General features: G+C 37.5%; 2 protein-coding genes across 5 annotated transcripts in view; one reads left to right on the forward strand and one right to left on the reverse strand.

Moving 5' to 3' along the window:
* Positions 1–1,457: 1,457 nt before the first annotated feature.
* chchd7 (coiled-coil-helix-coiled-coil-helix domain containing 7) lies at positions 1,458–8,728 on the reverse strand. Of its 2 annotated transcripts, none has more exons than XM_080194912.1 (4): positions 8,652–8,728; positions 2,278–2,354; positions 2,098–2,196; positions 1,458–1,676 (listed from the first exon to the last, which is right to left on the reverse strand). In XM_080194912.1, the coding sequence occupies exons 2-4, from the start codon at positions 2,329–2,331 to the stop codon at positions 1,572–1,574; spliced, it is 258 nt and encodes an 85-aa protein (XP_080051038.1). In that variant the 5' UTR covers positions 2,332–2,354; positions 8,652–8,728; the 3' UTR covers positions 1,458–1,571. The 2 variants fall into 2 exon arrangements, with proteins under 2 accessions (XP_080051038.1, XP_080051039.1); XM_080194913.1 differs by lacking the exon at positions 8,652–8,728 and adding an exon at positions 4,027–4,058.
* A 190-nt stretch (positions 8,729–8,918) lies between these two features.
* plag1 (pleiomorphic adenoma gene 1) overlaps positions 8,919–24,859 on the forward strand; it is a 51,102-nt gene continuing 35,161 nt past the window's right edge. For 2 of the 3 annotated variants that reach the window (XM_080194207.1, XM_080194208.1), the window contains exons 1-2: positions 8,919–9,040; positions 24,179–24,263. The gene's annotated coding sequence lies outside the window, so the exon portion shown is untranslated. The remainder of the gene's footprint in view (positions 9,041–24,178; positions 24,264–24,859) is intronic. The other variant, XM_080194205.1, reaches the window with a different exon arrangement.

Consider the following 24,859-nt stretch of genomic DNA (forward strand, 5'->3'; position numbering starts at 1 on the left):
GGACATGGACAATACTCTACTGGCATATTGTGACTAATGGTGTCCAATGAGGATTTATACTGAGGTCTCAACTGTTTGTCAATCGATGTCATTGCTCTAGCGCAGCTGTATAAGGGTATTTGGCATAGCAAGGATAAATGTGAGACTGGGAAATAGTACCACTCAGAGTTAACATTAAGAAGCACATGGCCATATTATATATATGTGTGTGTTATCAATAAACATTGAATATTCAACCATGCAGGATCATAACCACTTTGAGACCTACTGGACATACAACGTGGTGGTCACAAATGGAAAAACCCAGAAACTCAAGAGAAACTCAGGGAGAAATTCAAAAGTTGGATTTTGACATTCAAAAGATCTGACAACACAGCTGAAGTGTGGAAACAGAAGTACACTATCTGAAAGAAGCTCAATTGCAGAATCTGAAGCAGAAAGGCAGAGAAAAAAACTCCACTATGTGTGAAGATTCCACAAGATTTCAAGTCCTTTGTGAATGCCCACAGAATGCAAAGTCAAGGACCTAGCAAGGTTGAGCAAAAGAATCACTCCTAAGCCAGGACTAGGTTAAGAAGCTTCAGTCCTGTAAAAGAAGTCAAACAACAGTGAAACTGACAAACTTTTGGCTTCCACACATGTGCAATTTAACACAGAAAGCCTGAAGGTGTTCAAAGATATCCTACTCCTTCATAAGGTGCGTTGTTGAAGTCCCCACAGATGGTAATCTTAAAAATCACTTATATTAACACAAATTTTCACTTTTAGACAATTAGTCTCATTATAATCCTTAAAGTTAAGCCTTACCGAATGAGGTAATTGGGTTAACAACATATTAAGTTCATGATGACCACTGAACGACATCGCTGGCTCTCCAAAATATACAAGTTAAATGTCAATTTTCTCCATTATGAGAAACTCCCAGAAATTTTAAAATGTAAAAAGTGATAAGTTTTATGTCAGCTTCTACCTTAATCCTTTCACATATTTTTGCTATTTGTAAAAATTACAATAGATAATCAATTATTTTTCTGAGAATTTGTCTATGCATTTGGCTGGTAATAACAGCCTGGATGCTGAACACCAGCAATCCCCTTGTGCTGCTGATGCCAAAAGGAAATTAACGTTGGACATAGTAAGAACCACGTCACAGAGATTGCTAGATCTTTTATGGGCAGCTATAATGCCATCATTTTGTTAATGAGTGCAAAGTCCAGGGCAATAGTTTTTATATTAAACCTAAGAAGCATTTGCATATTAATAGTTGCCAAATTAACACATTATATCTAATAGAATTCCTAGCTTTGCCCAGCTTTTGCAGTAGCCCATACAAGACCAATTTTTGAAGAATTACTTTTACGTTATTATAATTTATCTTAATTGTTTCCTTGTTCCCATTACACAAAACTTAATGCAGTGTTGTTAGACATTTGTTTTCTAAAAACGGCATACATATCTTTTGTGAAATCTTTATGCTTTTTTATTGTAAACTGTTACATTCATTTGATAAAGTTTTATTTAGATATAAAATTCATATTCTAAATTATTCACATTGATCAGAACCAAGATCATCAGTAGGGTTTCTCTTTGTATTCTTCCAGAATTTCTTTTCTATCCTTCGCAGTTGGCATGTCAGGGTGAATGCCATTTCTTCGTCTTTGAATCATTATATTGTTCTTCAAAAGGGAAAGAAATGTGTCAAAGTAAATAATTATTTCTTCAAAACTTCTTTCACAATATTACTATATGAACTAACCGAGATACACAATAAATTTACCATAGTTGCATCCTTGGTCAATGGTTACCTACGAGTTAAACAAATCATAATTCAGAGACCGAGACTCATTGTGCCAATATATTGCGAGTCCAGTATCACCTCCGGCAGAAGATCCTGGAAATGGCAGTGTTACAAGAAGGCCGAGGAGCTTTTCACCTACATTCGTGCTGAAGGTGGGGTAGTTTGGCTTGATTAGAAAATCCAGGCTGACGTGTTATGCATTACCACAGAAACCAAACAACTTTGTAGTTGATTTTCTTTCTCATACATCTCAAAGATTCTTCTGATAAAATCTGAGTTAAAGCTTCAGTCACACTTACCCAGAATTTCCTGCACGTTTTATACCTCAGAAAATACTGGGTGCACATGTCTTTGTTGTAATTATTAATTTCTAGGCACTTCCTGGAGGCATCTGTTTCCTTTAAATAAAAACAAACCATTTGTCAAGATAGTTAACAAGCATGGTTAAAATAAAGGCTGGAGTTTAACAATGCTCCTACCTCAAGACATGGATTAATGTCTTCATCTCTTAACTTTCGCACATTTCGAGGCATTCCGAGTTATCTTTTTACAGCACCTGGCATCAATAAAAGTTGTAAATTAGTCAATATTACAAAAAATGTGGCAAAGCCAAAAAGGTTTGGGAATATGTCTCTCTTTTCAGTAGTTCAATAATGTATAAAAATTAATCTACTCCAAAATGTAGCAGGTATTTAACATTTATCTGTTGATTTTAGGGAATTTTATTTTAAAAATGAAATCCTCCCATTTGCCATGGACTCCTGAAAAAAATGCAAATTATAAAATCACTTATGAAAATGGCTCAATCGGGTGAAAAAGAGGGTGCTCCCATGTCTGGGCTTTGATCATGGCTGGTCATACAATGCTTTGCTAACAACTACTTGCATTTATATAGAACCTTAATGTAGTAACATTTCACATAACACTTAAGCCTGAATAGGAAATAACTAAAAGTTTGGTCAAAGATGTTGATTTCATGGTGATTCTTGAGATGGAGGTACAGCAGCAGAGAGTAATTCACGGTGGGGGTCAGAGGTAGCTGAAGGAACAGCTGCTTATATAGGGGACAGGGGTAGGCAAAAGAAGCTAATGAGAGGAATGGAAATGGGGGGATATAAGGGCATGATGCAACTTAAACATGTGGACAAAGATTTCAAATTGGAGGCACTGGCAACCAGTAGGCATCATGATGTGGATGTGCCGGCGTTGGACTGGGGTAAACACAGTAAAAAGTCTGACAACACCAGGTTTTAGTCCAACCGATTTATTTGATAGTAAACTCACAAGCTTTCAGGTTAGCCCCTTCGTCAGGTGAATGGAGAGCTCTGGCCTCAGACAGAGCATATAAAGCACAGACAGTTTAGAGATTACTGATTAGAATGCGAATCTTTACACCTAACCTGCTGTTCAAGTCCTGAAGTGGCTGACAATGTGTGTGGAAGGAGCACTGATCACAGGTTAAAGAGATGTGTATTGTCTCCAGACAGTACAGTAAGTGAGGTTTTGCAAACCCAGGCAAGTCACGGGGGTTACAGATAGTGCGACATGAGGCCAAGATCCCTGTTGAGACTTACTGTACTGTCTGGAGACAATACACATCTCTTTAACCTGTGATCAGTGCTCCTTCCACACACATTGTCAGCCACTTCAGGACTTGAACAGCAGGTTAGGTGTAAAGATTCGCATTCTAATCAGTAATCTCTAAACTGTCTGTGCTTTATATGCTCTGCCTGAGGCCAGAACTCTCCATTCACCTGACGAAGGGGCGAACCCGAAAGCTTGTATATTTACTATCAAATAAATCGGTTGGACTAAAACCTGGTGTTGTCAGACTTTTAACCAGTAGACATCATCAGCAAGGGCAAGTTAGACTTAAAGCAGGCTACCAGAGGCTGAATTTTTTGTTAGGTTGGCTCAACAGTATATTAAAATAGTGTTTTGCTAACTTTGTGTCTGTTTGTGTACCCCCACAATCTGCTGTTGTCATTTTATTATCATGGGGCATTCACACTAGCGCGCAATACAAGCTAAAATCAATAATTCGTGCCATAAAGAACACAAGCATGTGTGAAACCAGGAAACCTTGTCACAGGTCACGCACAATTCATGCATTGTTCTGTTAGACCACTCAATTAATTTAATCTTCAGGACAAAGGCTCTGCAATGTAATTTGCAGCCCCAAAAGTAATTCAACCAAAATTAACTTGCCCCTAATCTTGCATCCTTACCGTTTCACTGGACACTACTTTAAGACCAATCTTAAAAAAGTAAAAATGAAAATAAATCAGAACCTTCAGATCATTAACTTGAAACGTGAACTCTATTTTTCTCTGTGGATGTTGCCAAATCTGCCGAGTATTTTAATATTTACTGTTTTTATTTCAGACTTCCACCATATGTAAGGTTTTGCTCTGGTATTTATCAGACCTCGTTTTTATTTCAAAAGGTAGTTGATTGAACTGCTGAGGTGGTATTATTTGACCTTGCTCTATACAAACTGGCTGCTGCACTTGTCGAGTGACATGACAGGACTTCAAAAGTTATTCATTGGCTATCACATTTCTCAATATGACTTGAGGACAAGAAAGATGAAGTGCAAGCTTGTTCCTTCCTAATCCTTTTTTGCACCCCCAACCTCCTTCCTACCATCTCCTTCTCTTCCTCTGCCCTCATCCTACCATCCAGATCTCTGGCCTACATTTATATATCCTCTTCCCTTTCTGTATTTGACTTTTCATTTTGCTGCCAGGTTTTTGACTTTGCTTCTCTCCCATTACACGTGCTTGATTCTTGCCTTCTCTCCATATCTTCAATTTACTTTTTCACCCTCCATTTTTGTTCTTCCTATTATCTCTCTCACTTTTGCCTCCACTCTATCTTGAGTTTACCCTACTCCTGTTCCTTCATTTCCTCATTTTTCCAAACATCAAATGATCTTGCATCCATCTGCACCTCTCCTAATATCTTCACCTTCCTTTCTCAATTCCAATTTGTTTTATCTTCCGTCCAATTGCCTCTCCTCTTGCCCTCTGCCATTCCTTTTCCTCCCTCCCATGGCCCTCTAATCCATTCCTGCTCCATAATGACACTGTGCCTCTTCCCTTCCCATGGCCCTCTAGCCCCACACATACCCTTCTATGACTGTCTACTCCTTCCTATGGCTCACGACCCACAGCACCCTATGGTCCTCCACATCCTTTCTGCTCTACCTCTGGACCATCAACTCTCTTTCTTGGCCCTCTATGCCCTCCTATCTCCTCTCCTGAGAGCTATAGAACGAGAAACTATAGCTACGTCTCTCGAGCCCTCACTCCACTCTCCCCCTCTCGAGCCCTCACTCCACTCTCCCCCTCTCGAGCCCTCACTCCACTCTCCCCCTCTCGAGCCCTCACTCCACTCTCCCCCTCTCGAGCCCTCACTCCACTCTCCCCCTCTCGAGCCCTCACTCCACTCTCCCCCTCTCGAGCCCTCACTCCACTCTCCCCCTCTCGAGCCCTCACTCCACTCTCCCCCTCTCGAGCCCTCACTCCACTCTCCCCCTCTCGAGCCCTCACTCCACTCTCCCCCTCTCGAGCCCTCACTCCACTCTCCCCCTCTCGAGCCCTCACTCCACTCTCCCCCTCTCGAGCCCTCACTCCACTCTCCCCCTCTCGAGCCCTCACTCCACTCTCCCCCTCTCGAGCCCTCACTCCACTCTCCCCCTCTCGAGCCCTCACTCCACTCTCCCCCTCTCGAGCCCTCACTCCACTCTCCCCCTCTCGAGCCCTCACTCCACTCTCCCCCTCTCGAGCCCTCACTCCACTCTCCCCCTCTCGAGCCCTCACTCCACTCTCCCCCTCTCGAGCCCTCACTCCACTCTCCCTCTCGTCTCTCTGGAACGGCAAATTGCGCGGAGGGTGTGGAGAGTCTACAGAAGGATCTAGATAGGCTGGGCGAATGGGCCAGGAACTGGCAAATGGAATTTAATGTTGGCAAGTGTGAGGTGGTCCACTTTGGTAGGAATAATGGTAGGAAGGACTATTACTTACGTGGCGAAAAACTGCAGCAGGCGACGGTGCAGAGGGACCTCGGGGTCCTTGTGCATGATTTGCAAAAACCCAGCCTGCAGATGCAGCAGGTGGTCAGGAAGGCAAATGGGATGCTGGCCTTCATAGCGAGGGGGATTGAATATAAAAGTAGGGAGGTCTTGTTGCGGCTGTATAGGGCATTGGTGAGGCCGCAGTTGGAGCACTGTGTGCAGTTTTGGGCGCCGTACTTACGCAAGGATATTTTGGCCTTGGGAGGGAGTGCAGAGGTGGTTTACTAGGCTGATACCGGAGTTGAGGGGGTTAAGCTATGAGGAGAGGCTGAATAAACTAGGCCTGTACTCGTTAGAGTTTAGAAGAATGAGGGGAGATCTCATTGAGACATACAAGATGATGAATGGGATGGATAGGATAGAGGTGGAGAGGCTCTTCCCGCTCAGAAAGGACAGTAGGACTAGGGGGCACAGCCTCGATAAGGGGGGGGGCGGGGGTGCGGTTTAGAACGGAGTTGAGGAGGAACTTCTTCACTCAAAGGGTGGTGAATCTCTGGAATTCTCTGTCCGTTGAGGCGGTGGAGGCTACCTCGCTAAATGTTTTTAAGACGCGGGTTGATGGGTTTTTGATAAGCGAGGGGATTAAGGGTTATGGGGAGAGGGCGGGAATGTGGAACTGAGCCACGACAGATCAGCCATGATCTTATTGAATGGCGGGGCAGGCTCGAAGGGCTAGATGGCCTACTCCTGCTCCTATTTCTTATGTTCTCATGTTCTCTCTCTCTAACCCTCACTCCACTCTACCCCTGTCTCTCTCTCTCTCTCTAACCCTCACTTCACTCTCCCCCGTCTCTCTCTCTCTCTCTAACCCTCACTCCACTCTCCCCCTGTCTCTCTCTAACTCTCACTCCACTCTCCCCGTCTCTCTCTAACTCTCACTCCACTCTCCCCCTGTCTCTAACTCTCACTCCACTCTCCCCCTGTCTCTCTCTAACTCTCACTCCACTCTCCCCCTGTCTCTCTCTAACTCTCACTCCACTCTCCCCCTGTCTCTCTCTCTAACTCTCACTCCACTCTCCCCCTGTCTCTCTCTCTAACTCTCACTCCACTCTCCCCCTGTCTCTCTCTCTAACTCTCACTCCACTCTCCCCCTGTCTCTAACTCTCACTCCACTCTCCCCCTGTCTCTAACTCTCACTCCACTCTCCCCCTGTCTCTAACTCTCACTCCACTCTCCCCCTGTCTCTCTCTCTAACTCTCACTCCACTCTCCCCCTGTCTCTCTCTCTAACTCTCACTCCACTCTCCCCCTGTCTCTAACTCTCACTCCACTCTCCCCCTGTCTCTAACTCTCACTCCACTCTCCCCCTGTCTCTCTCTCTAACTCTCACTCCACTCTCCCCCGTCTCTCTCTAACTCTCACTCCACTCTCCCCGTCTCTCTCTAACTCTCACTCCACTCTCCCCGTCTCTCTCTAACTCTCACTCCACTCTCCCCCGTCTCTCTCTAACTCTCACTCCACTCTCCCCCGTCTCTCTCTAACTCTCACTCCACTCTCCCCCGTCTCTCTCTAACTCTCACTCCACTCTCCCCCGTCTCTCTCTAACTCTCACTCCACTCTCCCCCTGTCTCTCTCTAACCCTCACTCCACTCTCCCCCTGTCTCTAACTCTCACTCCACTCTCCCCCTGTCTCTCTCTCTAACTCTCACTCCACTCTCCCCCTGTCTCTCTCTAACCCTCACTCCACTCTCCCCCTGTCTCTAACTCTCACTCCACTCTCCCCCTGTCTCTCTCTCTAACTCTCACTCCACTCTCCCCCTGTCTCTCTCTCTAACTCTCACTCCACTCTCCCCCTGTCTCTAACTCTCACTCCACTCTCCCCCTGTCTCTAACTCTCACTCCACTCTCCCCCTGTCTCTCTCTCTAACTCTCACTCCACTCTCCCCCTGTCTCTAACTCTCACTCCACTCTCCCCCTGTCTCTCTCTCTAACTCTCACTCCACTCTCCCCCTGTCTCTCTCTCTAACTCTCACTCCACTCTCCCCTTGTCTCTCTCTCTAACTCTCACTCCACTCTCCCCCTGTCTCTCTCTAACCCTCACTCCACTCTCCCCCTGTCTCTCTCTAACCCTCACTCCACTCTCCCCCTGTCTCTCTCTGACCCTCACTCCACTCTCCCCCTGTCTCTCTCTGACCCTCACTCCACTCTCCCCCGGTCTCTCTCTAACCCTCACTCCACTCTCCCCCGGTCTCTCTCTAACCCTCACTCCACTCTCCCCCGTCTCTCTCTAACCCTCACTCCACTCTCCCCCGGTCTCTCTCTAACCCTCACTCCACTCTCCCCCGTCTCTCTCTAACCCTCACTCCACTCTCCCCCTGTCTCCCTCTAACCCTCACTCCACTCTCCCCCTGTCTCTCTCTAACCCTCACTCCACTCTCCCCCTGTCTCTCTCTAACCCTCACTCCACTCTCCCCTTGTCTCTCTCTAACCCTCACTCCACTCTCCCCCTGTCTCTCTCTAACCCTCACTCCACTCTCCCCTTGTCTCTCTCTAACCCTCACTCCACTCTCCCCCTGTCTCTCTCTAACCCTCACTCCACTCTCCCCTTGTCTCTCTCTAACCCTCACTCCATTCTCCCCCTGTCTCTCTCTAACCCTCACTCCACTCTCCCCTTGTCTCTCTCTAACCCTCACTCCACTCTCCCCTTGTCTCTCTCTAACCCTCACTCCATTCTCCCCCTGTCTCTCTCTAACCCTCACTCCACTCTCCCCTTGTCTCTCTCTAACCCTCACTCCACTCTCCCCCTGTCTCTCTCTAACCTCCTCTCTGTCCTTACCTCCAACATCAGGACACATCAACCAGCGACGTCACAGAGAGCCGCGCGCTATAATATGAGTGGAACCTAACCTGCTGGCGGAAACCTGAGATTGACGTTGATGGACAGCGGGGACTAGCCAATAGGCTTCAGGGGCCGGCGTTGTATATCAGGCTATTCCCCGCCTACTGTTGCCTCTTCTCCAATAGGGAAGGGGCGGAGGGGGCGGGATGTCCGCCATCAGGGTAGGTAGAGGCGCAGCGTGTATACAATGGCCGCTGGAAGGAGGCTAAAGCAAACAATTTTTAGGCCCGCGGTGAAACAAAAATATAAGAAAAAAAATTTTAAAAATTCGGATAATTGTTTAAAGCTGGAAAAAAATACGGGAAAGTGATGTTGAATGTCCCGCGGTAAGTTCCAGTTGAATTTTGCCAGGTGTTGTCCCCTTTTTGAAATAGTTTATCAGGGTTATTTAAATCATGTTGTGAGAGAGGGGAAAAAAGTTTGTGCCCCCGTTTGTACCTCAGAGTCTGTGAGAGACGGAGGGAAACGGCAGCAGAAAAAAAGAGGAAACAACTTTCTCCAAAACTGATCCCAACTCATCGCCAAGGTTGAGGATAGATAACCTCACTACCTTCTTAATAGGATTGGGGAATTTAACCCACTTTGTTCACTTTCTTGCTGGAGATCCGTTTGGAATTAGTTTATTTTATGTTTTTTGTTGTTGTATGTTTAACGACAGCGTTGAAGAGGGAAAGAGAAACTTGAAGCAACTTCTTCTGTCAAAACTGCAACGAGAGCTGAAAGAATTTAAAGATTTTTTTTAAAAAAATGAACTTTTCGCAGAAATCCTGTGTTTAAAAGCAGTTTTCCCCCTACGGTTTGTTTTTGTTTCGAATATGATTTTGGAAGAAACAGAAGCAAAGATCAGTTCTCACTTCATCTAAACAAATTTTGACCAGTCTTGAAGTCCAGACGCTTTCAGAGAGGCTCGGAAATGCTTAAAAAGTCATAAAATTACAATTTCTCTATATTTGATTTTGATCGATGAGTGAAGTGGGCAGCTTTACACAAACATGCAGTCCTGGTGTTGAGGAGGGGGGAGGGTGGACGAGGATTTCTAGGAGTTATAGATTACCTTTTTTGCTAAATATATATATAATTAAGACATTTAGGAATATAACCAAAAAAAGAGGAAAAATATCAAAACCATTTTGTTCTCTCTCTCGCTCTGACGAGTTCCAGGGATATCGCAAATATAGATCACCTCTTAAACATTTAGTAGGGTGTAAATGGAAACAAGACTCGTGCAATGAAGTATAAACATTGCTATGTTAAAATAAACTACTTTATTGAGAGAGACGTAGGAAATATTTCGTTTAAACGGATAATACATAATTTCGATTTGGTACAAACGTTTGAAACGAGGTATTACATTTGAGAGTAGAATGATGTTTGTTTTCCGCTCTTTAATTGCGAAGTACCATAAACAATGACACTTTTAGTAATGAGAGTATGCAGTAACATTGTGGAGAATATTTGAGAAAAACATCAGAAGTAAACCTCGTAAATTAATAACTATACGTCAACATATTAGTAAACATTTCCATGTCAATGAGATTGATTGCTTCTTCTAGTCCTAAATCTTCTAAAGATTAATGTTTATTTCTATTAAATCATAACTTTTCCTGCTTTTTTGTTTTAATTCTCTGACGCAAACTGTGCATGTTATTTTGCACTTGTGAAGATGTGCTGCATTTCTGACATGTTGCACGAGGGGGCGGGGAGTACGGCACTAGTTCAAGAAGACAAAGGTTTATTACTGGAAATGATTGAAATTGGAAAGGCGAATATCTGTTTTGGTTCAGTTTTTAACACTTGAGAATTAAACAATTTCAGCACTTTTTGTTTGTTACTTGTCTGGTTGCATTAGGATTAATATTTTAATAACTTCTGTGGACGTTTAGCACGTTAGCGCCATAGGAAATCCTCTATTGCTGCTGCTTGTACAGTCATTGGTACAGTGACACAGGATGGGCTAATACATTGAAAACACTAAAACTAATACTAAATGCACAAATGCCTCACCTTGAACTTTTGTATTGTTTGTCGATAAATAGCGGTGTAACAGAGTGACGTTTCTGAAGTGTTAACGCGTTATTATTTATATCTCAATCATTTGAGAAGTATTTTTAAAAGTTTGTACATGACGACCTAAAAGATTTTACTGAATTCTGCCATAACAACTTGCAGAATGAGCATGTAAATGACGAAGAAACTTCAATATAGATACGTGAGGGAGTTTTTTTAGAAATGAGGAAGGGACCTACGCCTTGGAAAATTAATTTAAGTAGGGTAGATGTGCAAAGGGGTCGATGGATACAGATCACTAAAAATAACAAAGCAGGTTAATCAAACTGTAAAGATGTGTGTAAATCCCAGGGATTCATTTCTGGAGGAATATAATTCAAAAATATAAATAATTAAACATGAGACCATACTGAAAACTGTGGACAATTTTGGTCTCCGTATTAAAAAAAATAGAATCACTGGAGAAAGTGCAAAATAACTGACTAAGATGAGACCTGAACTTAGAGTGTACAGCTATTAGGAAAGGGTGAAGAGGCTGAGGCTCTTGTGAAGAGTAGACAGTAGTCACTGGTAAATAAACCCAAGGAGGAATTGAGGAGTTACTTTGTTACTCAGATTGGTGGGAATCTGGAACTTGCTAACACATGGAGTAGTTGAGACAAATAGCAAAGAAATATTCAAGTTTGATAAGTGCACAAAGGAGAAAGGAAGGCAAAATTAATGAGATGAAGTTAGGGAGAGAGTTGTGTGGAGCATAATCACAGACAAATTTATTGGGCTGAATGGCCTGCCTCTGTGCTGTAATTTCTGTGAAGCTTTTATATCTGAATTGCATAGAAGACAATGCAACATAGATTTTTATATTGAAGTAGAAACTGCTCTTTTGTTTATCAATATTTTTAAAAGTCTTCTGAAGTCTGTTGATGGACTATAAAATGTAATTTCACATTTCAGTTTAACAATACTTATTGACACAATATAAGCTATGCTTATAGTTTTTCTAATATCTGTACAACTCAATTTAAAATTTAGTAAATATCTAGTTACTGAAATAAAGTCTATTTCTCAAAACATCTTTCTAGCATGTTTGCATTAGATATTTAAGAACTCTTAACTTTTGGATAAAGTATAGGTGATGAGATTGAATTGAATTCTTTTCAAAAAGAGAAAATGCAGGACATTGGATGCAGTGTTTTCCACTTTCATGAGAAATGCTTAATGTTTATAAAATGTCATTTTTCAGGAGGAGCTTTAAGTTAGTTGAATCCACTTATAAATACAATAGTAGTAGTTTTCAAAAAGGAGAAAATGATAAGAACACAGTTTGACACATTCAGGAAAACTGTTTTTAGCTGCATGTTCCTTACCAGTTCTGAAAGAATCTAATTATGGTTTACATTTTATTTCCTTTGTTAATGGCCAGTAACTGTTAAATCAATTGTTTAAAGCAAACTGAACACCAACAAAAATTGATCTTTGACAGTGATTCTCAAATAATACAATCTCAAATGATAATTTTTATAATTTAATAGGTGGTGTCGAATTTAAAAGAATAGTAGCCTCAAAAGTTGTTTAAAAACTCAATATATTTTAGAAATGTATTCAAGATATTTAAACTAAAAATGTTGACCTCTGTACAATTTCATTTATTAGATGTATACATGTTTTGAACTTGAGAAATATAAACTCATTATGCCACATAATTTCTTAAACTTTATTGTAATGTAACAATCCACCAAAATTTATTTCTACCTTGTTTTAACATTGAAACATTCATAAACACATTGCAACTTTAAGAAATGATTTGAGGGCATAAATAGTAACCATTTGTATTGGTTATCTAAAATTTTATTTTAATGTGTGCTTGACATTAATTTACCTGCATAATTGATCTTTTGATAATATGAAACTTCCAGCATTTCCTTGTACCAATATTTGTAAAAATTTCTTGCATTCAACAATACCTTTCATTGTCAATGAATTTTTATTACCCCTCCCCCCATTTGTTTTAAACTATTGTGACATGCGATATATATATATGATGCAATATTTGAAAATGGTGCCATTTAAGAGAGTGAGGAAATTACCTGCGTTATTTAGGAAGGTTAAAATAGAAGTGAATACCTTTTTTTTCATTAAAGTGAGTTCTGTAAAGATAATTTCATCTATTTACAATGACTCACTAAATTCCAAGTTTAAAAATGTTCATATGCACATGTTAGATGTCTGCAATTTTACTTGATTACGATGCAATCAAGTCTATAACTCCCATCTAAATCAAGCTGAGCAATTAAACCTATTAGAAAGTCCCCCCAAGATAAAATGTTAGAAACTGGTTTCAAAGTTAATATTTTTGTTTTTATTTGATGCAATTCTTTACTTAACTTGCATTTTGTCATTCTTTACACTCTCTTATGGTGATAACCGAATGCAAAATTATTATCCTAATCTATCTGGGGCAACATTTCTCCAAAAGATCCACAAATTGATTGTGATTTTTTTTACACAATTAATCTGAAAGCAGTGTTAATTACAATGTTAACCTATAAACAGCAGCATATGTTGATGAATACAAAATCAGGAAAACATTTGTTATCTCTTCTTCAGATTCTATGCAGAGGTGTTACTCAGAGGGTGACCGATTGCTTCCTATGAGTTAACTAAATGCAAGTGATTCAGTGTTGTGTTTTCTAAAATGTATAGTTGTACAAAATAACTTCTATAAAAGTTAGAAATCTTTGAAATTTAATTTACGGAAGATCTTTGAATGTGGGGTGATAAATAGAATGATCAAGCAAAGTTTAATATTATTAATAGAACATGCTTTTGGGAACAGCATCTTTCAGGGTAGGAAATGTTTTTGAGGACAGCATCTGACTAGGTTCTTTTAGTTAAAATATTACAGTTAAATTTGCCTAAAAGTTACATAGATAAGGCTTTCATTTTCAGAAGTTTTGATGAACACCTTGAAACAATTTTTTAAAAAACAATTATTTTATGTCAAACTGCTTTTTTTTTAAATGCTGTTGTAAAACTCTTCAGAATATATTTTTTAAAATACATCTAGGCTGGAAATGTTTGCTTGTCATTTGTTTCTTTTGAATACTCACTCTTGTTATATTTCACCATGTGAATTGCCATTTCTTGTTAGACAAGATTTATATGCAGTTTAGAAAGTGTTTGTAAATCAAAGAATTATTATCCAAATAAACACCAAAGTAGCATTCATCAGAAAACCCTTTTTTAGTGAAATTTTGGATGAAGCATTGAGTATGTATTGTAATGCTTCACAGTAATATGCTGTAATGCACAGTTGTTTAATTGGTATTATTTTAGTTTCAGAAGTTATTAGATTGTATTCCTATTATTTAGATATTGTTCCTTTTCTATTGATGTGGAAATACCTTATTATTTTCAGATTCTCTTATCAGAATGCAAAATGAGTTAGCTAAATGTACAACATTGTGATTTTAAATACAATGTAAAGAATAAATAACTTTCCAAAATGAAGTATAGTTTTTGTATTATTAGGCTATTATGAATCTGCTAATTTCAGTCAGTAACGGTTTTAAATTCATTTATTTTAATATTCCGGTCTATTTCCAATCTGAATAAAACATGAAAAGATTACTATTAAAACTGAAAATGTTAATGTAAATATTCAGGGCATTTAAAAAGTTTTTCTATTAACAATTTAAATCTTCTCCTGTTAATATCGATCTTTTGTTTAAAAAATCCTGTAGTTTCAGACAGGTGCAATATTTTTGATGGTTTACTGATGTAATCCAACAATACCATACCAATTGTTTCATTGAATATAATTTAGATACTACAATCATGAAACAACACTTCAAGTGCATATTCCAATTGTACAGCTATTTAAAGCTAATAGTCTTATTTGTCACAGTAGTACTAATATGCTACAGGAAAATTCACATTTAAGATAATTTGCCTTCAATCTTGTGCTTGTGCACTTTTTGTTGACATCTGAATTGTTTTTACTATTACCAGCAACAATGTTTCATTCAAATGTAATGTAGCTGAAAATGGTCTCTATATGTTTCTAGTTTGGAGGAACTAAATCTATAATATTATAATACTCAATATTTTCAGTTTGTGCTCATATATATCCATTAAGTTTACCAATACTCTACTAGCAACACTACAATATTATCTTGCAAAATCATTTAATAAATTGTATTCACCATAGTGTTTTGAAAGAAAATCAAAAAGGTCAAAAATAAACAATCCCTTAGAAGCTTTGTTACAACTTTGCATCATTTTAGTTTATTAAATTACAGTAAGTGTAACAAAATCAGCTGTTAATATGCTTATGCCTAGTAACAAACAAAATATATTGTAGTATTATGAACAAATGTAAAGGATAATTGTGTATAAATACAGTTGGTGAATTTGGGTGACCCCTGGTGAATTCACTTTAATGTTGTCATTTCATGCTTTTTAAGTTATGTGTAAATAGATATTTGCTACTTTTGATTAATCATCATAAACCAACTGTTGGTTTCCATGTTGTTGTGCTAGTATAGAAAAGTGTTAAAAGAAAACTTGGTTCATATAATATTTTTTAAATGTTTTTGTCTGTAGATCAAAACATGATAATGGATTCAAAACCAAAGGAATTGCAATTAATTTTGCATAATACTAATTGTTTTGAAGTACTGTCAAAAACATAAGAAAATTTAAGATCATTTAAATTTGGGTGTCAGAATACAGATGTTCAATTTTGTGCCATTATTAAGTGCTGACAAATTTTAAAACATGGTCTGCAATTACATCAATTAACATGAAAATATCTTCCATGAAATTGTGACGTGCAACAAATTATATTGTGCTTTTACAATAGAGGTGGATGGTCAAGAATGTTTATTTTTGAAGGAAGCACATTGAGGTAGAATTATTTTGGCTTCATACAAGTTGATTGCAATTTTAGATACAATATAGTTTTATTTTAAAATTAAAATATGAAATCATTACAAAATTCAAAGCTTTTTTCCTTCTTACATAATTTTCCTATTTTTTCATTGTGTATTTTGTTACTCTAGATTATGCATTCTGTGCAACATGTTCTGATTTTAAACACTATACTGTTGAACAAAGCCATCATATAAAATAGTAAGATTGCGAACTTGAAATCATAGACTGTCACAATTGCTCCAATTAAACAAAACTTGCTGAATGTTTAAAAGAATTGCTCAGAAAGAGGAAAAGCTCATTCAGTAAATAAAGTTATTGCACACTGTGCATGCTTATTTTATTTATACTTTGTACAATAAAGCTAAATCTTTAAGGAGGGGTGGCACAGTGGTTAGCACTGCTGCTTTTCAGCACCTGGGACCTGGGTTTGATTCCTGGCTTGGATCCCTCTGTGTGGAGTTTGCACGTTCTCCGTATTTGTGTGGGTTTCCTCCAGGTACTCCGGTTTCCTCCCATAGTCCAAAGTTGTGCGCGTTAGGTTGATTAGCATTGCTAAATTGTCCCTTAATGTTTTGGATGTGTAGGTTCAAGGGATTAGTGAGACAACTATGTGGGATTGTTGTCAGTGCAGACTCAATGGGCCAAATGGCCTCCTTCTGCATTATAGGGATTCTGTGATTCTAATCTGGCTTTGTTAATTATTCAATACTGAATTTTATTTCAGAAACTCTTTCTGTAGAGGGCTGAATGAAAACCTAATGTAATACTAATAGTGTAATTATTGTACACCTACTCAAAATAGAGTCCTTATTCAAAAAGTATAAAATAATATTTTAAGTATTAAATCATGAATGTGAGCAGTAACTGAAAAATAAGTTAGAATCTGAATCAACTTTAGGATTCTTGGAATATATTGAAGGGAATAAGAAATATGTTCAGTACACTTGTATAACTGTCTTTTTTTTGTTAAATGTGTCTAACAAGACAAATGGCATGTACAGTTATACAACACCTATGTTTAAAGAATCTTCATACCAGATATATTACATAACGTTGAAACCAAAATAAAATTGAAATGTCAGCTGATGTTCAATTATCACACCATCACACTTTTCAAGAAAAAATTACAACACTGTCCCAGTGATCCATGGATATATGCAATTAAGAATATAATTTGCTCTCTTATTCTCCTAATAACAGAACTTTAGAAGTAAGGAATAGATTTTAAACCTTGAACTAGAAATTGAAAAACTACATTTTAAAGAATATAGCTCTTAAGTAGAATTGTAACTTTAGGGACTTGCACCTTTTCATATATGACTGGATAACACCAAATTGGTTGGTACAGTTAATACTGAGAATGACTGCAACAACATACAGGGAAGACAATTTTACCAAATATGTAGGTAATTAGCAACTTTTATTGTGTTTATTGTGTTACTCAGTTGACCAGTCAATGTGTTGTCATACTTACAGCACTCACATAAAAGTAAGTCGGTGCTTTGCTAATCTATGGTTAAATTTTTTAACTCTTATTCCATTTTAACTTGAGAGAGTGCAAACTTCTTTAAATTTACTTTATTTCTCTTTGGCTAATGGAAAATAAACATATTAATAAGCCTGATTTATCTAGGAGTACAGAAGGAGCATATAGGAGCATCTAAAATTAAAATTGATTTATGAATAAATGTAGATTTTTTTTTTTCAAATTCTCCCTTTTTTTTCCCCCCATATCCTTGCTGGTGAAAACCGACTTGTTTTTTAATGCGATTCTTGGGTTTATTTGAATCTGCTTCATTCCAATATTGAATAACAATAGATAAGCTTTATAGCATTAAGTAGAATTTACTTTTTTTAGATCGTCAAATTAGTTTATTTATACAAAGTATAGAGCTTCCATCTTAAACAGGAATTAATCAATAATCCAGTCTAACTTCCAATAGCTCTTGTATTTCAGAAAACAGTAACAATCACCACGTGGCTAAAACTAGTGTTATTTATTTAAGTACGTTTTTATTTCATTAAGATTAGCGAATTCCATGATTAGGTAAAATCTCTACTTAAATATTTTAAAATTGGTTGCCTGCTTTATGGAATCAGTGAATCATACAGTTATCAAGTGGTCATTCAGCCCATCATGTCTGTGCCAGCCCTCTGAAAGAGCTACTGATTATTTCCGCTGCCCTGCAATATTTCCTTTTTAAGTAGAATTTATGACTTCAGAGCCTTAGTCCTGTAAAATAGGGTGTAGTTAATACTAAAGATAAAATACAAGAAGACATTAACATATTTTTAGAATGGGCTTGTGATTAGCAAGTGAATTTCAACCTAGATTGATATGATGTGGGTGCATCTTGATGAGAAGAATAAGGAGGCTACATGCTTCTTGGCAAATAAAAGTTAGAAGGTGTTTAAGATTATGAAAGTATTTAATAATGATATTTCTGCTTGTGAGGAGCCCTAACCCAAGAGCTATAAATTTTAAGTTGATATATCCAATGGGCGATTTGGGAGAAACTTCTTTAACTAAATAATGATTTCAAATATGAAACGTTCCTACCATGAGGAACAGTAGAATGAATGACATAGATGCATTTTTAAAGGGAATATAAATACAACTGGAGGGGAGAAAAGAATAGAATGATATGCTGATATAAGATTAGATATAGATGGGTGGGAGGAAGCTTGCATAGAGCCTAAACACTGAGATGGACCAATCAGGCTGATTAGCCTATTTCGATGCTGTATATTTTATGCATTTTTGTTAAGGTAGGTCATTAATGGTCAAGACATATTGTTAGATTAATTCATAATCATTAGCTAAATGTTTTCTTGCATTATCTAAATATTTGTCTTCAACATTCTGTTCCCTAGTTTAACATCCAAAAGTAAAAATTATAAATGTTAGTTAATATTATATTCTGTGAACAAACTAAAGCCTCTTGTAATTATTTTAAGGTTAAATAGATTTGCATTATAATTCTCTGCCCACCCTTTTTAACCAGACCGTTGCCCAATTTTATTTTTAACCCTGTTTAAAATCTGTACTAAATTAGTGGATAGAGAAATTTGATATTCATGTAATAGTATTTACCCACCATAACCTCCAGATACCAGAATCATTTGCAAGTGTTTTCCCCTTGATTAGTTTCAATGAATATGTAAATATCTACAGATTACATTTTGTTAAAACTATACATTAAGAAAAGTAATTGATTATAGTTTTAACCCCCCCGTCTCTAGACAGTGATGACCATATTCTGTGCTCGTTAGCATCCCATATTATGTACACCCCAGTCCAACACCAACATCTTCACATCATCCCAAATTATGTCAACTCCCTGACACTTACTGAGCTGAGGGTGAGCTCTCCGTGTTTTATATTGAATGTTTACCACCATTTTCTTTGTGGGCAGCACCTTTCATTTCCCAGTTCATCTATCAAATTCTGGATTTCCCAGGTATTTTAACTACTTGTTACTTGATTCAGTATTCTTGGGAGGTAATAAAACTAGTAGTTGCATTCCTGTTAGCTTTGTGATTCAGCTTTTGATGCACTTGACTTCAGACTTTATTACTTTTGAGTTGAACATAAACTTTCAAAATATGTATTTAAACAAGTACTTTGTTTCTTACGAACATGTTTAAATACCTTTTTGCTTTTGATTTGTCAAATTATACAAGTAGACAATGTTCTGTGTATGCATAGTACATAATTTGTATTTAAATGCAACTTAAGAATGCTTTTTGAAGTTTATTTATTCCACTTTAAATGAACTATCTGTAATAAACTCTTATCCATAATAGCTTATTGTTTTTCCCATAATTTCGATTTGTTTGTTTTGTAATCTTTAATAAGAGTTTACAAAGTCCTTCTGAACGTATTTGTTTCAATGAAGGGATGGGCTTTCTTCATATTTCTAGCCAACACATGTTCTGTTGGTTTCTAATGTAATCTAACATCATATAATTGAATGTTTACATTGTGAGTAAGTGCATCTTTTCAAGTGATATAACAAATATTTTAGTGAGTATAAGGAAGTTCACTGGCCATATGAAATCATCAATTATACTTTAACTGAAAATCAACTCAAGACCTGAGTTTAGGCTAAACATTTCATGAATAGGTTAAGTTTTTTTATTTCTAATAAAAATTGTTTAAGAAATGTAAAGTGTCCTGTTTTTGCTGAATTACTTATTCATTCCTTAAACCCCTCAATTAGGATTTTTTGGAAAATAATGACTTTGCCACATTCCATTTTACAGCTTTCTCAATGACCTTAATCAGTTTTCTGCACACGGAGGAGCTGGCTCTATTTGGGAGTGTATGACATATACAGACTTTCTGTACAAGGGAATTAAAATCCTACGTTGAAGTGAATTATCTTTTTGTCTTGGATTTGTTACAGCAGTTGTCTCACCTTGATGATAGAACTCATCTTTAAGTACTGCAGTGAGGTTGTTGCAAGCTGACTATTATTATGGTTTTATTTCAAGAGGTTGGAGCAACTCTTCCCCCATTCATCTTTGCAGAATATTTTATCAACTGCATCTTCATACAGAAATTGGCCTAATTAGCAAAAGAAGAGAGTTTATCAATTCCATAGGATTGATTTTCCACTTTTCATGATGTAAAAGTGAGCTGTCTGTTGATCATAATTTTGATTTCAACTAATAACGGAACCCTCCTATATACTCCTATCAGATCCATCAATTTGGATATTTTGCTAAACATTCAAGTTACCCAAAACCAGGTACTCGTACTAATGCAGTCCGTTTCTCCACCCTCATTACTAAACTAGTTCTGGATAAGCTTACCGAGTACCTTGTGTTTCAATTTTTTGAAGCTTTTAAGTCTAAACAGCAATAATAGTTGTTTGAACTTTAATTTATGTTAGATTATATATTAAAACATTAAACAGACATTTTAATCATCTAATATATGTAAGCTGGCTAATGCAACCAGGGGAAAAAAGGCAATCCTAAGCTTGGGTTCACAACAGAATGCCTGCTCCTTAAGTTTTCTCAATAGGTCAATAACTTGCCTTCAGCTCTCAACTCTAGGAGGCCTGGGAGGATCTTGTTTGTACTGTTTAGCTCTGCTTATTTCGTTTCCTAATTTTGGTTCTACGTTATCGTGAGGTAAAGGATCCTACATAATTTTCCCCTACAACCTCTAAACAAAATTCTACACCACTACGTAAGATAGAATTGGGTTAATTTACTCAAACATTTGTCTTTGCAAGATCACTATGTTGGTACTTGACAAACTTGGTGCATTTATGCAGGTGTCATGAATATTGTTGCTTTTATCCTTTGTGACATTTGATTTATCAAAACCATTATTGATGAATTTCTGATCTGAATCAATTAAATATTGACAGGTTGATGAAGATGACAGAATTGATATGAAACAGAAAATGATGGAAATATCCAGGTCTGACAGCATCTCTGCAGAGAGAAAGAGAGTTGACATTTTGGGTAAATTATCTTTGCTTATCAACCTGAAATGTCAGTTCTGTCTTCTAATGCTGCCATCCTTGCTGAATATTTCCACCATTCTGTTTTTATTGGAGATTTTCAGCATCCACCATATTTTACTTAATGCATTTGTTGTGTATGTGGAATTTCAGATGATACAAAGTAGAATTTTTAACAAGATTAAAGCCCACAACTTAACATGCCACCTTCAAAAGTTTGTGTATGTGAACTCCCAGGTGTCTTTGTTCATGCTTAATTTATATTGTCTCTAAAGGGATAGTGACAGTGTGAGTACAAAATTGATTGAGACTTAGAGTCATGATATATGGTGTTTTTCAGATTGCAATTGCGTCCCCATGGGTTGGTACAGAACCAATGAACTCTGATCTATATTAATGACCTGGATTTAGTATAGGAAGCATTAATAAACAGTTTGCAAATGTCTCAAAGCTTGAAAACAGTGAGAAGGATAGCAGCAGACTTCAGGAGGGAAACAAATGGTGAAAATGAGCAGATACATAGCAGATAAAATTTAATGCAAAGAAGTGTGAACTGTTATGCCTTTTGAAAGAAAAAAATAAGAGGCAATATAAATTAAGCAGGACAATTTCAAGTGAGTGCATGAACAGGGAGACCTGGGGGTTCACATGCACAAACCTTTGAAGATAGCATGATAAATTGAAAAACACTTATTTATAAAGATACAGAATACAAAAGCAAGGAAATTATACTTGTGGAGTATATGTCCAATTCTGGGCACTGCACTTCTTTAGGAAAGATGTCTAGGGATTGGAGAGAGCACAGATGAGATTTACCAGAATGGTACCAGGAACAAGGTTTTAAGGAGAGATGAGAGAAGGTGGGACTGTTCTCCTTGGAGCAAAAACAAATGTTAAGGGGAGATTTGATTGAGCTGCTCAAATTATAAGGACTTTGACTCAATGGGGAAAATCTGATTCCAGTGGCAAAAGAGGCTATAGCTAGCTGGCACAGATTAAAGATGATTGGCAAAAATTCAAGGGGGTGGGGGTGGCAGTGGTGGCAGAAGCAAGAGGAGAAATATTTTTGTGTGATGAATTATGATCTGGAATACACTGTCTAAAAGGGAAGGGGTTGGAAGAAGGTTCAATTTTAACTTTCAAAATGGAATTGGATACAAGCTTGAAATGAAGAAATTACGAAGGTCTAAGACTAATTGGATAATCTTTCAAAGAACCAGCACAATTGTGATGAACCAATTGGCCTGGCACTTAGCTTTCATTATATGAATTCTTGCCCCATAACACCATCCATGTGTATCATAGTTCTTTGGTAGGTCACTCAGAAACATTCTGAATGACCATGCTACCTGCCCCATTGCCACCCTACCTGAAGTAGTGAAAAACCTGCATTTCACTCAACCCAAATTAAACTTTGTCTCTCGTATCCGTTGTGCTACCAAGTCTGTTTTCTTTCTCCTGAGTGTTTCTGGCCAGTCATGCTTGTTAATTCCTTCATTGCTGTTGAAGCACAAAATTGTCTTCAACATGTTGAGTTTGCTTCTTTAATGCAGCATCATCCATCTTGGCACCCCAGCCCACCAAAATTAGCATTTATTCAAAATGCACAGCCTGCATTTTTCACTGACCCAAATTATTCCTTCCATCAATCTTGTATCGATGGAGTTACATTGGCTGTCTGTAATCCATTAAATTAACTTCAAGTTCTTTTTGGTTCCCTCCACAATCTTGTCCCATCTTACTTCATTGATCTCATCCAGTCATACATCCTGGAATACATTCTCCATTCCTCTGACACCAGGTTTTACCTTGTTCACTGCACCACCATTGATGACTTTTTCCCACCTGCACTGCACTTGTCCTCTGGACCTGCTACCATAGATTCATTCCTCTGACCTGAAACTTCAAACTATCTTTTTGACCATGCTTTTTCATTTCCTTCCTATTTGGCAGCCATTGTTTTCCCCATTCATTGTAAAAGCTTTAAGATGCTTCTGTATGTTGGGAACTACTTTGAAAATGCAAGTACCTGCAATTAGAAGCATTAACAGCTTGTATAGGCTCTTTGAGCCAGATAACATATCTATTGATGTTGTCTGGACTTAAATCTCTAGATATGCTGTTTCTCATGTATTGCACATATTAGTCTCTTCAGGTACCATTCACATCTTACTAGTGCAAAGAGATTGACTACCGACCAGATCTATTTGGAGGTCTTGTTTTACTGACATGTAGCCCTTTTAGATTCATGCAATGTGCGGCATAATGAATGATGGTTTTGCATTTCATTAAGTAACTATTTTTAACACTGAATCGTATTTTCCCTGCCTAGATGTGTGTGTATATATTTAGCTTTCTTTTGTAATCAAAAAAGGAAATAAGATGTTGATATTTTCTATTATTGAATTCTGTTGACATAAACTCAAGATTAATAAAATGGACCAGATGGACAATAAGAAATTTGGGAAACCAGTGTGTTGTGGATTTGTAATTCAAAGTCTATAGAAGGTAGATTGAGATGTAACAACGGTTTTATAAATTGTTCACCTGGATTCCTTTGAAATTTTCACTTGGTGTATTTGTTGCTGAATTAAATGTGACAGATATATGTTGTGTTTTCCAGGAAATTTAATGGAATCTTATTCATGTCTGAAGTTAGTGGACCAGTTAATGGAACAGGACTAACTTTAAATTCAAATAGCTTCACATTTCATGGAATATGCTTGTAAATAAGTATGATTGTTATTTTATGAATAATCGTTCCAAAATGAGTGACCACTAATTGTTTGCCTTCCTATCAAATGGATATGTAATTCCAACTGTTAATATAGGTCACATTTGGTTAATGTTTGTACACTTGTATATTCAAAGCTACAGTTATGAATTGCTTAGTATATAATATTTGTTCAGATGGATGCATTTACGCTACAATAAACCAGAAAATGTTTTTGCTTCATTAACAATAATGTATGTTGTAGTTCAGAATTATAGCCTGATTTCACTAGAGAAAACAAATGTGAGACAGCCTTTGTTTCATTTCAGAATTGGATAGGACCCTGAAGCTGCAATTATTTTACAACTGCTGTAAAATATCACTGTCCTTCCCTACTTTAGAACTGGACGTACAGTTAAGTTATACAATAACACATTTCTACTATGTTATAACTTTAAAAAAAGTGAGATTAAATTATTTAAACATGTTAATTAATGTACAGAGAGGAAACTGTAACAAGTATAAGAAGCTCACAGAATAGCTTGTGTGTGTTACCGGAAGCAACTACCTGAAGAATCTTCCCAAATGACTGAGCATATTACAGTTTAGCATTTGATTTGGGAACGTTGAATTAGTTTTTTTTGTCTCAAATGCTTGTATTTATTGATTTATATAATACAGTTGAACTTTGTATTTCAGAATACAGTCCTGTCAAATTCACTTTTATAGAGGTCTATAAAATAATGAGGGGCATAGATCAGCTAGACAGTCAATAGCTTTTCCCAAAGGGGAGTCTAAAACTAGACGGTATAGGTTTAAAATGAGAGGAGAAAGATACAAAAGGGACCAGAGAGACAGTTTTTTCACAGAGGGTGGCGAGAGTCTGGAGCAAGCTGCAAGAGATAGAAGAGGAGGCGGGTACAATTTTGTCTTTTTAAAAAGCATTTAGACACTTGCATGGGTAATATGGGTATGGAGGGATATGGGCCAAACGCATTCAATTGGGATTA

Source organism: Carcharhinus amblyrhynchos, chromosome 8 (assembly GCF_965287045.1).
Source record: "Carcharhinus amblyrhynchos chromosome 8, sCarAmb.v2.hapA, whole genome shotgun sequence".
NCBI classification, from domain to species: Eukaryota; Metazoa; Chordata; class Chondrichthyes; order Carcharhiniformes; family Carcharhinidae; genus Carcharhinus; species Carcharhinus amblyrhynchos.